Raw genomic sequence first — 16,899 nt, 5'->3', positions numbered from 1 at the left:
TTCAACAGTACCACCACCTAGCCAGTTATTACCCATTTTGTATTTGCATTTGATTTTTCCTCCCTAAGTACTTCGCATCTATCTTTATTGATTTTAATCTTGTTGAATTCAGACCAATTCTCCAATTTGTCAAGGCCATTTTGAATTCTAATTCTGTCCTACAAAGTGTTTGCAACCCCTCCTAGCTTAGTGTCCATTGCAAATTTTATAAGCATACTCTTCACTCCATTATCCAAGTCATTAATGGAAATATTGAATAGTACCAGACCCAGGACTGACCTCTGCAGGACCCCACTAGATACACCCTCCCATTGTGATGGCAAACCATTGATAACTACTCTTTGAGTATGGTCTTTCAACCAGTTGTGTGCCTACCTTAAAGTCATTTCATCTAGACCACATTTCCCTAGTTTGTTTCTGAGAATGTCATGTGGGGCTGTCAAAAGCCTCATTAAAATCAAGATATATCACATGTACATCCACTAGGCCCGTAACTCTGTCAAATAAGCTGTCAGATAATGCTGGACAACAGAGCAGCAATGTATTATATCAATACACAGGGAAGAGCAAGATCCTAGTCCTTATGTGGCAAATCCATAAAACTGTGTAACTGGTGCATATCACAGCACGTGCATATCTCAGCAGTTTATCTATCAGGACTACAGAACACAGTAGCAGGCTGTCTCATCAGGCATATTCACATTGACTATGAGTGGGAGGTATTCCAAGAGGTATGTCTTACCTGGTGTCATCCAGAGATAGATCTCTTTGCAAAACCATCCAATGCAAAATGCAGTAGATTCTGCTTGAGGAGAGGGCACAGCTGCAATTCTATGGGAGATGCCCTAGTCATTCCTTGACCTGGCATTTTATTATACACTTATCTTCCAACATCTTTACTGCTCTCAAGGTCCTAACAAATTGAAACAGGAAAAATTAGTGGCCATCCTCATAGCACAGTCATGGCTGAGACAGGTGTGGTTCCAAGAACTGGTTTGCATATCTCTGTGACCCTCTCTGCTTTCCTATGACAACAGATCTCCTCACCGAGGTGTCAGGGTCCATCACACACCAACATATTGGTGCTTCACTTCAAGGCGTGGCTACTAGCTGGCTCTCTGGTATAGAACAAGATTGCTTTCCAGAGGAACAAATAGTAATGCTTAATAGTCAAAAGCACACAACAGGGAAAACTCACCTGTGTTGGCATTCCCTCTGAGATCTTTCTACTTGGCTTATCCAGAATGCTTTGTCCAGTTCTGGAAGAAAACTTCAAGTTCTCTGGGATCCAAAAAACTCAGTTTGACTCCAGCTCATCATTCAGGTTAGTGTATTACGTGTATAAGAGCTCTTTGCACACGCTGGCCAGGCCCAGATGCAGGGCGTTTAGGTACAGGGTGATACTGCAATTCCAATTCACGTCATACACTATACAGTTTATATACATCTTTCCTAACTACTAACATTTATGCTTCTTGCATGTAAGGACCAATTGTTTTGCAGATTGTGTAAGAAGAAATAAGTGTCACTGAATGTAAGAAGAGTTCTCGTCTTTTATGTAGACAGGATTATGCCCTTTAGGGCTTCAAGAAGGCTTTTCATCTCAATTGCAGAATGAATGAAAAGACATCTGTTTTACACCCAAAGCTTGTCCAAATGGATTGCAGGGTGCATCTAACCTCTTATGAAGCCTTTGGGGTCTCCCCTCTCTCTGAGGGTGATTGCTCATTCCACTAGGACTCAATCTACCTTTGAAGCCCAACAGAAAAGCATATCTGTCTCAGACATCTGCAGGGCAGCCACCTGGTCTTTCGGTGTACGCACTTTTCCCAGAACTACACTCTCACGTCTTCTTTGAGAGCTGACTCACCTTTCAGTGATGCTGTTCTACTCTCTGTACTGAATCCAACTCCTTGGCACCCTCCTTTGTAACTCAGGTACTGCTTATGAATATCCTGATATGGAGCACTTATAGGGGCACTACTCAAAGAAAAAGGAGACTTTACTTACCTTGTACAATAAATGGAGTTCTTTGAGATATGTGTCCTATGGCTGCTCCACTACCTGCTCTCCATTCCTTCTCCTTGAAGTCTTTCATTTTTGAGAAAGAACTGGAGTGGCAGGGGGTCTGTCCCTTCCTTATATTACCCATGTACTAGAGCACCAAGGTGTCTAGGGCGCAGGCACGGACTGCAGACAACACTGACAAAAATCACTGATTAAGAGTGCATGGATGCATGTATATCCTGATGTGGAGCACCATAGGGACACATCTCAAGCAACTCCAGTTACTGTACAAGATAAGTAACTTCTTTTCCTAACTGTAACACAGAATTTCATTTATTTAACCAAGTTAAGTACTGAAATGAAGCCCAGTAGAGCCAGACTTTGGTTGTCTGTGGCAGTTTTTAAAAGACATGGAAAACTAATAATAGAAAAAGTTATTTCTGTTGAGTGATGTGTAACATGTATATTATGCTTTTCCTTCCTTAGTTTAAATAACTCCTTTGGTTTTGAGGTTTTTGAGGAAGAAACCAAATAAGATGTGTACTTTATTTTAAGGCAAAATGCTGTTGTGGTATACCACTTTCTGTAAGACTAAGCAGATGCTATAGTAAAACTTTTTGAAAGAAATCAAAAGGGTTTTAGTGTTGTAAAATGTATTGTTATTTGTAAGGTATGCACATGAAATGAATTATTAAGATGTTGTAAAAATGATGAACTGATGAATAATCACTATAAAACGTTCATTTAGCAGCTGTCCAAATGTGCTAAGCATTAGATTTATGGTATACTTATTTGTCCACACAACTCCTTTAACACTGAGGGCACCAATTGCACATGCAAAAATACATACATACACTTTGTGCAGGCAAAAACTGCATTTGTGTGTACAAACGATAGCTGTGTGAAATTCCAAATCACACAAAACTTGCCTGCTTTTGTTTTGTGTAATGATCTTGAAATATAACCTAGATTTGTCTAATGATTCTGTGAAGCTTGTGAATCCTTTTTGTGAATCCAAAGGCCCACTTTTGAGAAAGTCTGAACCAATTTATGTTTTTATGTTGGAATCAGGTGAATTTGCCTTTTTGAATGGTGTTTTGCTTTGTTTTTGAGTTCACTGAAATATGAAACTTAGTGACCAGACAGCAAACGTGAAAAATCGGCATGGTGGTGGGCGGTAATAGAAGTCTATATAAGAAAAAGACCTAAAAATCGGGACTGTCCCTATAAAATCCGAACATCTGGTCACCCTAAACTTAGGGGGCTAGATTCAGGATAAACCTAGGCAGGTGACTTGGGCAGCAGTAAGTGTTTCCAGTGTAAGGTTGCAATATGATTGATATGCGGGCAGAAGAAGAGGGTGAGAAAAGCAAAAAAGTGGATGGAATCAGATTGTTTATATTATGATAATTGTCAGAGGTCCTCGCTGAGCTCAGAGCCCAGTTGTCTCAGGCCAGCATTACTCAGACTGGGGGTCCTGACCAAAAGGGGCTCACAAGGCTATTGTAGGGGGGTCGCGGTATTGCCACCCTTACTTCTGCACTGCTTTCAAAGCTGCTTTCAAAGTTGGAGAGCAGCAGCTGCTGGCCAAATATCCAGCTCTGAAGACAGTGCTGCTGCCAGCAGCAATGAAGAGGAAGGGTGGTATGGTATGGGTGGGAGGGTCATCATTTTTTGCGGGGGAAGGTTGTCAGAGCCTGAAATATTTTAAAAGGGGGCCCAGCAAAGAAAGTTTGAGAACACCTATGTTTGGCACTGTATAAGCTTGTAAGAGACAGTCTGTCCTCTGAAGAGCTTACAGTCAAAATCTGTGATGTCGTGATGATGAGAAACAAGGGTAAGAATAAGCAAGATTCAGTTAACAACAACAACAGTAAAATAAAAAAAACCCCTCAGTTCATAGATATGCTATTTAGAAATGTTTCATGAAAGGAAAGTAGTGTTAATAATTTTTGGTCAGTGGCCCTCTTCCCTCTGAGTTAGAATCATAGAATCATAGAATATCAGGGTTGGAAGGGACCTCAGGAGGTCATCTAGTCCAACCCCCAACTCAAAGCAGGACCAATCCCCAACTAAATCATCCCAGCCAGGGCTTTGTCAAGCCTAACCTTAAAAATATCTAAGGAAGGAGATTCCACAGTTAGTACTGTATCAGTCATTAGGTTTAATCTGGTTCCCTGACAAACATCCTGATTAAATAGATTCCCCAATGAAGTTACATGTCAATTAAGTGGTGCAAATTGCATCGGTAATTATCTTAACCTTACTGCGAATTCCGTCTTTCAGAGGAATGGCAAAGGGAGCCTCACCTCTCTTTGCAATACCCACTGGTCACTTTCCTACAACCTGAACTTTTTCCATTGCAAGTACCCTCACTGACATTAGACATTTTTGTAGTCCCCTTCCAAGACGGAAATAAGGCATAAATTTTTAATAGTAAAAGTAATTAACCATTTTTTGGGAACAATTTAGGAAGTGCCATGGTGGATTCTCCATCACTGACAATTTTTACATAGAGATTGGATGTTCTTCTAAAACATATGTTATAGGAATTATTTTGGGAAAGTTCTATGGAACTGTATTATACAGGAGGTTGGACTACATGATCACAATGGTCCCTTCTGGTCCTGGAATATATGCAGTTTGCTATGTTTCTACTTTCTCCTTCTTCAGCTTTTTGCTTAAAACACATTTCCTTCAAGTCTTGTCTATCACCAGCCATATCTGTTTCATACATGAGGCTTAGTGAGTAAGGTAATCCCCTTAACAGGGATGCTTTCAGGTGATTTTGTAACCTTCACTGGTATTTGGTCTTTGTGTGTCTCTGTCTAATGTTGGTTTTGTACATTTTTACTTCTAACAACAGCTTTCAGTCTTTCTTTTGTTTATGATACATGCAGAAAACATATACTGTGCGTCACCACTGCTTACTCCTATCTGCTAGTCAGTTCCTTTCAGGCATGCCCATTACACATGTTGGCCCACAATATTAGCCATCTCATAAAAGTCTCTTCCACCATTTCTGGGCAGACACCTGGCTCAGTGCCAATCCAGTGCAGATAATCCCTTTTCCCAACATTATAGGCATCTCCAGTAACATGCATCTCCCCAGACAGTAACAACTGTACTACTGAAATCCCTTTTTCCGTTACTTTACAATTACACTTAATCAGGATGAAAAGCTATCCACTGGGACTTCCTGATTAAGTGGGGATTCCATGCTAATGCAAAACAAGGCTAGAGGAAGTGGAGTCAAAAGAAGAAAAGGCCAGTACAATTCAGAATGATTTGGATAGACCAAGTACACAAACAGATGAATGAATTGTGCCATTCACCTCATAGAAATGTTAGGTAATGAGTTTAAGAACAAATCAAATGAAAAGGGAGCATCCAGAACCTTGTGGCACAAAGGATAGAAAAAGAAAAAGATCCATAGCAGGTAAAATAAATCCTTTGGTATTGTTTAATAGAAAAAACAAAGGTTTGGGATTCATAAGAGAAACTATGAATGTCATTAGTCAATATTCTAGCCTGTACCATTGGACTGTTTAGTGAGGCCATATTTAGAATAGTCTGACTGTTTGAGGTGTTTTTTACAAAATGATTAGAGCTGATCAGAAAGCAGAAAAATATTTTTCTTCAAAATTTCATTTTGTTTTGTCACTGAAATTCCTTTCATAAAAGTTTTCCTACTAAGTCTACCCTACATAATGGAATAATAGAAGGTACACAGGACAATCAGAATGATAAACGGTGTTGATTATTCAAAAATGTGTGAGAAAGTAGGGATTTTATTCTGATCTCACTATTGTTGCACTGGTGAAACTTCACTGAGTGCTGTGGAGTTACTGCAGATTCATACCAGTATAATTGTGAGTAGAATCAGTCTCTAAGGGTGAAGTGCTGGTCCCATTGAAGTCAGTGATAAAGCTCCGATTTACTTCAGTGGGGCAGGATTTCCCCCTGAGAATATATTTTTGTTTCAAGGTGTGATGGTCTAACTGTTCAGTTCCCAATAGCATTAAACACTACAACACAATAGTAAAATATTTACTGTTTATTCCAGGTACTTGCTTTTGTTGGGTTCAGAGCTACATATTCATGGTATTCAAGCAAGTTACTTTTTCTCACTTAATATGTCTGGGCCCAATCTTTCTGTCCTTGAGATAAACAAAAGTATTGCTATAGCTTCAATAGGAGTAGGTTCAGGGCCTGTACTGAATGCAAAATAATAAGTCCTGCACCTTCAAAGATGTAAATGACATGAAGTGTGTGGTATCTGCATATTTATATTTGTGTGACCTATTAGATAGTTGTGTTCCCACACATTTTTATAGCAGAATACTGATCTGAGTACCCATCCCTCAAATTGCATAAGAGGAACTAGGTTAAAATGTGGCCTTGGATGCCCCTATAGAGCTTCTGTTGAAATCAGTAAGAACTCTGCATGTACATATTATGACACAATTTGAGCCACTTCAAGGGGGAACACACACACATTTCTGAGATCAGAATTAGTCCATGTTCCTGCGCACTGCTCCACATAGGCAGATTCCTGCACCCATGTGGAGCCCTGTTGAAATCAATAGGGTTACACCTGGACAGAGGGGTCTACATGTGTGGGGCATTTACAGATTAAGGGACTAGTTTTGCACTCAGAAGTTGGGTTGGGTTGCAGACAAAAACTTACTCTGGCACTTAAAGAGTTTATACATCTCATACATTACTCATAAATGGTCACTGATCCATGTTTAAAACAGGCACTATTAGTTTTTAAAAATATTTTAGTAGCCTGAAATTTATAAAAGGTCGAAGTTAAAAAATGAGAGTGAAAAGAGGAATTCATGTCTCCTCATCTTCTTTATTGGTTTTACTTTCTCATAGTGCAAAAACCCTGTAAACATATGCTCTGAAGCATTATACTGTAAGGAAATCATTGTAAATCCCTGAAAACATAAGTCTATAATAATGCTGGCATATCATAGTTATAGGATTATGGCTGTAACATATTTAAAAATATGCAGTTATGGTGCATTGGCCACATTATTTACACTGGATATTAGCTGTACTGCAGGAAACATGTTTTAATTCCTTTACAGGCTCCAAAACACTGATATGTTTATTTCACCATGTCATCTGAACAGAGACTCATTGTTTGAACTTCAGTATTGGGAAGATTATATCTAAAATGAGGGAAGTTTTTAGCAATTTATTTAGCTGTTTGTAAGAAGATATAATAAAAACAAAAAATGTTAATAACTTGCAATGCATTACTTTTAAAGCACACATAATAAATAATTGGAAGATAACGAAAGGAGAAACCTGATTCTTATTTACCTGAGTTTTGATAATTTTGGTCTAATAGTAAACACTTACAATTTTTAATGAAAATCAGAGAGAATGGTAGCAATTAAAATGAAAGCTGTTCAATGTTGTAAAATATGCCATGTCCACCATAAGAAAATGTTTCAGCAGATTTAGAAATATAAACATTGCTAGTAGCCTCTTGAAGGAGTAGCAGTCTGCAGGCATGCAGCTGTAACTTCATAACAGCATGGTAGACTGTTTTATGGAGCCGGTGATTACAAAGATCCACTTTAACTGTTTTTTTCTTACTGGCAGGTGTCCCACTGGCCTAAGGCCAAAGGCTGTGAGCATACTGCAGCCTGTGGTTTACACCAGAGTGTAGAAAATGCCGTCACTAGCTGGCTGTACATAATTACACTGATTGTGGTCTGACAACTTGACCTACGATATAGAAATGTGATAAATACGCAAAATATCTCACAGATATGATCTTCTTACAAGTTGTGTCTCATTGTTTTTCTCCTCAACAGATACGATATCTGCACTTATAAAAACAAGCCCTGTGGAACACTGGGTAAGTTTACAAAGTGGAACTTCAGCTTGTTTCTGCTGTTTGTTTGCATTATTCTGATTATTGATTGATTAGTTTTGATCTCTTCTGCTAGTGAGCCTTCTCAAATATACACATATAAACAGTAAAATATAACTTATGTGGGTATATGTTTTGTAAGATCACTAGAAGATTAAATTATGTGAATTGCTGTTGGGCGTTTCTTTTCTGGCATCTGTAATGCTGATAAAACCTCGTAGATGATTCAATCTTACCAAGCAGTAATTAAAGCAGAAAACTTACTTCTTATTTCCATATAATCTATTTCCATTATATATTTAAAAAATACAAACGGGAGAGAAAGGGAAAAAAGACCCAGCCCCAGGAAACAGACTTTGTGGTTTAAATTGTTGCCATACTGTGTGAGTCGAGGTGCAACATCAAGACTGCTTCTTCTATAAAGCATTGTGGAAAATAATCCAACAACATAAATTAAAACAACATTGGAACTCCTTGGTGCCTTGACAGTGGAAAGCACATTTGTCAATATTATGGACAGGGTGGAGAGATATTGTCCTTGACATCCCTAAGTTTGTCACCACAAAGGTGTGTGTTATATATCATCCATATTGCAGTTTACTAGTGTTTTAAGACAGAAATTATTATTAAAGAGACTTTCATGCATGGGCTAAATCTAATATGTACCTAACATCACTTTTTCAACCTTAAATCATTCCATTAGCTTCTTCCTTAAAATTAACTATCAGCACTCCCGTTCTGAGTTGCAGACTAGTTCAGCTTATTGATTTTGTGCGTGATTATTTTGTAGGTCTTCCCCTGATCAGAGTCAACCATGGTATTTTTTTTCTGTTTCCTCCGTTACTATCTTCACTGAACCAGATTCGGATAACCTTAACTCATGTTGAATAGTAACTTATTATACAAGTGGTCCTATTGAAGTCACTAGGGCAACATGTGTAGTTAAGCTGTAGTCAATGTGAGTAAAGGATATTGGAGTCTGGCCCACTGTAAACATAATCCATATGCATAATGTATTTTAGTATACCATAAATGCCTTCAGACTACAAATTTCTAAATTAAAGCCAGCACAAAGATGTCAAAACTGTGAAGACGTACTAATGTCACAGAATTGCCACTGCAAGTGTTCAAGAGGGGAAAATATCAAAGGAAACATTTAGTGAAAAACATTTTTCTTACTTTATACTCATATTTAATATATTTGACTATTAGTGCACTAATCCTCATTTTATCAGACTTTAGCATAGAGCCAAATTCTGCTCCACTTGAAACCAGCACATTGGAGGCCAGACATGGCCGCATACTTTACTAAATAGAAAGTGAACAAATTTTAAATTGATGATTTTGTTCATAAAGAGTCAGTTCCAACCCCCCTCCTCCTTTTCTGCAATGGGCATCTTGACAACAGAACTATGGCAGTTTCTTTGCATTGTGGGAACTGGAGTGGGATTAGGGACAATGTCCTCTATGGCTCTGAGTCAGCAAAAGTCTTAAGAAATGCTTAAGTGCCATTGACCTCAAGAAGTTAGAGTGAAGCATGTGCTTAATGAGAGCATATATACGAAGTCCCCATAAAGCAGCAGCACAACGAGTAGGAGGAACCTTGGGTGCCCACAGGAGAAATTGGACTAGAAGATCTGCTGCTAGACAGATCTTCTCGTTCTTCCCTTCCAATCTCCGGCATAAGAAGCTATGCAAGGAGCTATCTAGAAAAAGCAGTTTGCATAAAGGTTATCTCTATACTGCAATAAACCACCAATGGCTATGTCTGGCCCATGTTAGCTGACTTGGGCTGTGGGTCTGAAAAATTTCAGTGTAGATGTTTGGGCTTGGGTAGGAGCCCAAGCTCTGGGACTCTGTGAGAGGGGAGGGATCCAGAACTCAGGCTCCAACCCGAGCCCAAATGTCTACACCGCAATTTTACAGCCCTGTGAACCTGAGTCATCTGACATGGGCAAGCTGCGGGTGTTTTATTGCAGTGTAGACATACCCAAAGTGGCTATGCAGCTGCTCTGTGGCTTCAGTGGAGGATTTCTCCTCCCTCTCTTACACATCTGCCGAGCACCTGGCTCAGCTTCTTGGGCTAGGTCTGGGCTCCAGATTTGGCCTCCATTGTTTTTTGCAAACCTAAAAGCACTGTACAGAATTGCAAATCATTAGCCTGATCCTGAGGCCATTATTCCTGTGAGTAAGGGTTGCTGGACCAGGTTCTATACACTGAACATATAGGGATCCGTTTACACACCCTTGAAATGTGGCCACCTCAGTGGGGAAACATGACAGTCATAAAAGTGCTAGGTACAGTACATTCAGATTCAGGAAGTAAAGAATACCTCATCCAATTAAAACAACAGAGAATTTTAGGGAGGTGGAACATTATTATTAGACTGGCAACAGATAGTAGACTTCAAAAATTTGTTAAACATTTTTCTTAATTCTCTTATGACTAATCCTCTCTCCCCAGTCACCTCATCCTCTCTTTCCAGTGGTTACTAGTCATCTCATTCCTACTTATTTTAGGCAGAAGGGCATAATTTAGCACCATTTTCTCATAAAAGGTAACAACTTGCCTTCCATGGCAAAGTAATTATTTTTCCAGTCACTGTTTTGGAGTACTGTATTTTGCAGGGCAGGTGATTCCCTTGGAGAGGCTGTTAATGCTTCTTCCACATAACAGACCACAGGGAAGAATACCTTAGATAAGGCTGCTGGTTAGAGTCCATCACCAGTGACAGCAAAGTAGTTCCGCCATAGTATATATGGCAGAACTACTATGTATCTATGTGATACTCTAATGCTGAAGAGTGTGTATGACACAGCAGAGCTATATTCTGTAAGTGCCAGTGCTTTCTTCCCGTTAAGGAATCTTTAAAAAGCACTTATAATACAATGATAAATGGAAAAGCCTTCCATGTTTAAGTGAATGCTTTTTATTAACATGTCTCCTTTCCTTTATTGATGCATTCAGTTTTATTTTTACACCAAAAAAAAAAAAAAAAGTACCCCTTGGGGCTTTTTGTAGCTAAAAAAGTTTCTTGTATGTTTTTAGGAACCCACTAAACTTAAACAGATCTCTTTGGAAAAATAATGTGGATACATTTTACTTTCTGCAGCCTCAAGTATGTTAAAATAGAAATGCTTTCTTGAATTCCCTCTCCTGGCTCAAGTTACTAGGTGGTCCCAAGTTACCAGAAGTAAAATTTATAAATCTAACCCCTAGTCTAGACATTTTCCAGCACTGACTGTAGTTCAAAAAATATTAATGTCTAGCCGGCAAAGAGAAATTCCCCCCAGTGATTTTGAAAATGACTAGAAAGTTAACCTTTTGCCAACTGCTCCTTCTGTGTGTGGAGGTTATTAAAAAGAATCCAGCCATTTATAACTAGGGCTTTTAAGATTTGAACACCTTGGCATGACCCTTTGTGTCTCCTTCTGTTTATTTAGGCTTGGCCTCTGTGGCTGGAATGTGTGAGCCTGAAAGGAGCTGCAGCATTAATGAAGACATTGGCCTAGGTTCAGCTTTTACCATTGCACATGAGATTGGTCACAAGTGAGTGAGTTTAAAAATATGTATAATAAATTTGATTATACCACCTTTGAAATAACAATGTAATAATTACTATCATGATCTCTTATGTTTTGGCTGTACCATCTCTCCTCTAGTGCCTCTGGTTGCTGTAGATAACATTATCCATGATGAGTGGTGGTACATTTTATTTGATGTATTTTACCAAGGACTTCTACTTTAGAATTAAGGCTGTATTGCTTACCCTTCTACTTCAGATCCCAATTTAATCTGTGATTCTGAGGCTGGGCTCACAAATTGCCTACCTTGTTTCATATATATTTTTTAAGATTTGGTTTTGGTATTGTCTTTTCCCCCTCTTTCCTTTGTCTACCTCTCTTAGTGGATCAAAAGCAGTTAAAAGGTAAAAATTATTATTTCTCATATTATTTTGTTTTAAAAATAATAATTAACTCTATTTTGATCTGTACTGGGACCAGTGCTGTTCAACATATTAATAAATGATCTGGAAAAAGAGGTGAACAGTGAGATGGCAAATTTGGTAGTTGACACAAAATTACTCAAGATAGTTGAGCCTAAAGCTTACTGTGAAGAGTTACAAAGTCACTAAACTGGGTATCTGGGCAACAAAATGGCAGATGAAATTCAATGTTGATAAATGCCAAGTAATGCACACTGGAAAACATAATCCCAACTATTTATATAAAATGATAGAGTCTAAATTAGCTGTTGCCATTCAAGAAAGAGATCTTGGAGTCATTGTTGACAGTTCTCTGAAAACATCCGCTCAATGTGCTGTGGCAGTTAAAAAGGCTAACAATTTTTGGAGCCATTCAGAAAGGGATTGATAATAAGACAGAAAATATCATAATGCCACTATATAAATCCATGGTACACCACACCTTTTAAACTCTGTGCAATTCTGGTCACCCCACCTCAAAAAGATTATTAGAATATTAGATATTGAAATTAGATATTCAATATTAGAATTGAAAAAGGTGCAGAGTAGGCAACAAAAATTATTAGAGGTATTGAACAGATTCCATATGAGGAGAGATTTAGAAGACGTGGACTGTTCAGTTTAGAAAAGAGATGAGTGACTGGGGATATAATAGAGGTTTATAAAATCATGAATGGTGTGGAAAAAGTGAATAAAGAAGTGTTGTTTACCCCTTCATATAATCTAAGAACCAGGGGGTCACCAATGAAATTAACAGGCATCATATTTAAAACAAACATAAGGAAGTACTTCTTCACACAATAAAGAGTCGACCTATGGAACTCTGCCTAGGGATGTGAACGCCAAAAGTATAACTGGGTTCAAAAAATAATCAGATAAGTTAATGGACGATAGGTCCATCAATGGCTATTACCCAAGATGGTCAGGGATGCAACCCCATGCTCTGGATGGCCCTAAGTCTCTGACTGCCAGAAGCTGAAACTAGATGACAATGATTGGATCACTCAATAATTATCCTGTTCTGTTCTTTCCCTCTGAAGCATCTGGCACTGGCCACTGCTGAAAGAGAGGATATTGGGCTAGATGGACCATTGGTCTGAACCTGTGTGGCCATTCTTATGTTTTTTATGATTAGAACAATATTTTTATTTTTACTGTTGGTACAGCTGTAGTAATGTACTAACCATGAAGTGTGCTCAATAGTCATAACATCACTTGCACTTTCAAAGCGCCCATATATCATTTTGAAAGAACATGATGTTTTGGGACAACAAAAAAAATTGATTAAAGATTGATCTTGGAATGTTTCAGGTCTGCATTCAAAAACAAGCATCACCAATAACCTCTGATGAATATAAAATGACTAGGCACCTCCTATTATGATTCATTAGGTCTCCTTCCTTGTTTACATGGGTTGACCAATGCTGAGTTATGGATGACATGTTTTTCCAGTCATTAACTGATGCAACAGCTAAAAGTTCCCATACAGACTAAAATGGAAACTATCAATCTACTGAACAGAATCAGGAATTGGAAGTACACACTTATTGCAGCCCACCTATCATGCAAGATAATCCTTAGGCAAGTATTACCTCATTTATTTTATCTGTGAAAAAAGGCTGATTTTTACAGGCATTTACACTGAGATAGACCATTTTTTACAAATCCAAAAACAATTGTTTAAAACTGCATCAAAAGTAAGAAAAACTAATTTAAAACACATGTAGTTCATTCTCTCTTTATATCTTTCCTTCTCTTTCTGTAATTATTTACATAAGTGATAGAGTAAAGGAAAATATATTTCCATTCATGAGGGAATAACTTCTATGATTCACTAAAAGCCCTGGAAGTCTTGCTCATTAACATCTTTTATAATTATATACAACCCTACTTTGAATTTAATGTACTCTATTCACATAGAAAAAGATCTTCAGGTGATACATATACATTCATACAGTATGTATCGTAGTGCTTTTAAATCATGCGGATATAGGTTTTAGAGAGGTTATTTACACAAATGTAAATGTGTAAATTTAAATGGTAAATCATTCATATCTATGGTGGTGTGAGATGCTGGTGTGATGACAGTGATTTCTGCATATGGTTAGGGTATGGATTAGAATCTGGGAACAATAATGCAGCTATCCTGCATGTCTTGTGGTCACAGCATCTTTTTTTCTTTGAACTGCAGCTATGTTTGCTACTACCGATACTCCTACATTTCTGGCACTGTTTCCTTTCTTTATACTTAATGTCTCTTTTAAAAAACTCTGAATTGGCCCTTACTGGAGGTTCCCACCTCGTACACCAGTATGGACCTAGTTTGTCAAACTTTGTGTTGAGAAGTGTGTGGACACCAGTTTCATTGTCCCCTATTTTCTAATGCAGGGATTCTCAGGAAAAAATTTTTCGTGGCCTCAGAGTGCTAAAATACTTAATTAGCTTTAGGAAAAACAAATAAATATGCACATATACACGTCCAAATCATTGTAATGTATTTATTGCTAGCTAGTAAGTCTGTTGTGAAAAGTGATATTAACAAACATACAAGTATCACTTTTCACAGCAGACTTACTCAGCCCTGGCAAGCCTGGGGACAAATTAAGCCCTGAAGGCTGTGGCCACAAGAAAAGTCCCTGGTGGCCACATGTGGCCACAGTGGCCGCATTTGAGAAACGCTGTTTAATGCATGGAGTGACTGCAGAAGGCAGCACAGCTTGCCCTTGGTGGTAAAAGCTAGTGACAGTGAAGTCCAGAAGGAATATATGGAGAAAAAGGTTGGTCTATAAAGAGTACTTAGTGGCACCTGCTCGAATATTTTGAGCCATCCAGCCATCATCCTACCTTCCACCCAAAAAGTTTTGTGACTAAATTATAAGAAAGTGCAAATTTCCTCTCCATCTATTTCTCTTTATTTTCAATTGGATAGAGCTTGGTACTGAGTGTACCTGAGGGTACTTGCATGCAGAGTAAGTTAACTATATCAAAGAACATTCTTAACTGTTTTCTTTGATTGTGCCATTATAATCACTTTACTATTCATAACTACATGGGAAATTGGGAATTGGCTTCCCTATTAAATGGAAAATTAAAGCATATAACTATATTTAAGTGACATGTCTAGACTGAGTACATAATATACACAAAAAACTGAACTAAATTAAAAAGGAAAGAATTCACTCTGAAATACTGTGTTTTTATTAGTTATATAGTAGCCATGGCATACAGAAGTTGTGAAAACTGTGGAACTGAGGAGAAGAGAGAGTAGCAAAGAATGAAATAAACTGCTGTGTTTATATGAAAATTGTAATGTAATTGTACATATTTTGCTGACTTGTACATACTTTCTCTGGAATATGACTTCTAAGATATCATTGAAAGAACTATGACTCAACAGGTTTCATAGATTCGTAGAAAGAAAAGGAGTACTTGTTGCATCTCAGAGACTAACAAATTTATTTGAGCATAAGCTTTCGTGAGCTACAGCTCACTTCATCGGATGCATTCAGTGTAAAATACAGTGGGGAGATTTATATACAGAGAGAACATGAAACAATGGGTGTTACCATACACACTGTAACGAGAGTCATCATTTAAGGTGAGCTATTAACAGCAGGAGAGCGGGGGGGGGACCTTTTGTAGTGATAATCAAGGTGGACCATTTCCAGCAGTTGACAAGAACATCTGAGGAACAGTGTGGGGTGGGGTGGAGGGGAATAAACATGGGGAAATAGTTTTACTTTGTGTAATGACCCATCCACTCCCAGTCTCTATTCAAGCCTAAGATAGTTGTATCCAGTTTGCAAATTAATTCCAATTCAGCAGTCTCTCCTTGGAGTCCGTTTTTGAAGTTTTTTTGTTGAAGAATTGCAACTTTTAGGTCTGTAATCGAGTGACCAAAGAGATTGAAGTGTTCTCCAACTGGTTTTTGAATATTATAATTCTTGACGTCTGATTTGTGTCCATTTATTCTTTTACGTAGAGACTGTCCAGTTTGGCCAATGTACCTGGCAGAGGGGCATTGCTGGCACATGATGGCATATATCACATTGGTAGATGTGCAGGTGAACGAGCCTCTGATAATGTGGCTGATGTGATTAGGCCCTATGATGGTGTTCCCTGAATAGATATGTGGACACAGTTGGCAACGGGCTTTGTTGCAAGAATAGGTTCCTGGGTTAATGGTTCTGTTGTGTGGTGTGTGGTTGCTGGTGAGTATTTGCTTCAGGTTGGGGGGCTGTCTGTAAGCAAGGACTGGCCTGTCTCCCAAGATCTGTGAGAGTGATGGGTCGTCCTTCAGGATAGGTTGTAGATCCTTGATGATACGTTGGAGAGGTTTTAGTTGGGGGCTGAAGGTGATGGCTAATGGCATTCTGTTATTTTCTTTGTTGAGCCTGTCCTGTAGTAGGTGACTTCTGGGAACTCTTCTGGCTCTGTCAATCTGTTTCTTCACTTCCGCAGGTGGGTGTTGTAGTTGTAAGAATGCATGATAGAGATCTTGTAGGTGTTTGTCTCTGTCAGAGGGGTTGGAGCAAATGCGGTTGTATCGTAGAGCTTGGCTGTAGACAATGGATTGTGTGGTGTAGTCTGGATGAAAGCTGGAGGCATGTAGGTAGGAATAGCGGTCAGTAGGTTTCCGGTGTATGGTGGTGTTTATGTGACCATCGCTTATTAACACCATAGTGTCCAGGAAGTGGATCTCTTTTGTGGACTGGTCCAGGCTGAGGTTGATGGTGGGATGGAAATTGTTGAAATCATGGTGGAATTCCTCAAGGGCTTCTTTTCCATGGGTCCAGATGATGAAGATGTCATCAGTGTAGCGCAAGTAGAGTAGGGGCATTAGGGGACAAGAGCTGAGGAAGTGTTGTTCTAAGTCAGCCATAAAAACGTTGGCATACTGTGGGGCCATGCGGGTACCCATAGCAGTGCCGCTGATTTGAAGGTATACATTGTCCCCAAATGTGAAATAGTTATGGGTGAGGACAAAGTCACAAAGTTCAGCCACCAGGT

The 16,899-nt window shown here is 38.7% G+C and overlaps 1 protein-coding gene across 1 annotated transcript in view; it reads left to right on the top strand.

The window, feature by feature from the left end:
* ADAMTS6 (ADAM metallopeptidase with thrombospondin type 1 motif 6) overlaps positions 1-16,899 on the top strand; it is a 316,147-nt gene that overhangs the window by 110,329 nt on the left and 188,919 nt on the right. The window contains exons 8-9 of the mRNA XM_074952624.1: positions 7,845-7,888; positions 11,348-11,453. Coding sequence (XP_074808725.1) covers positions 7,845-7,888; positions 11,348-11,453 — 150 coding nt within the window. The remainder of the gene's footprint in view (positions 1-7,844; positions 7,889-11,347; positions 11,454-16,899) is intronic.

The sequence above is a fragment of the Natator depressus genome, chromosome 5, assembly GCF_965152275.1.
Source record: "Natator depressus isolate rNatDep1 chromosome 5, rNatDep2.hap1, whole genome shotgun sequence".
NCBI lineage: Eukaryota > Metazoa > Chordata > Testudines > Cheloniidae > Natator > Natator depressus.
The sequence above is the reverse complement of the archived record's forward strand: the minus strand, read 5'-3'. Positions and strand labels throughout refer to the sequence as shown.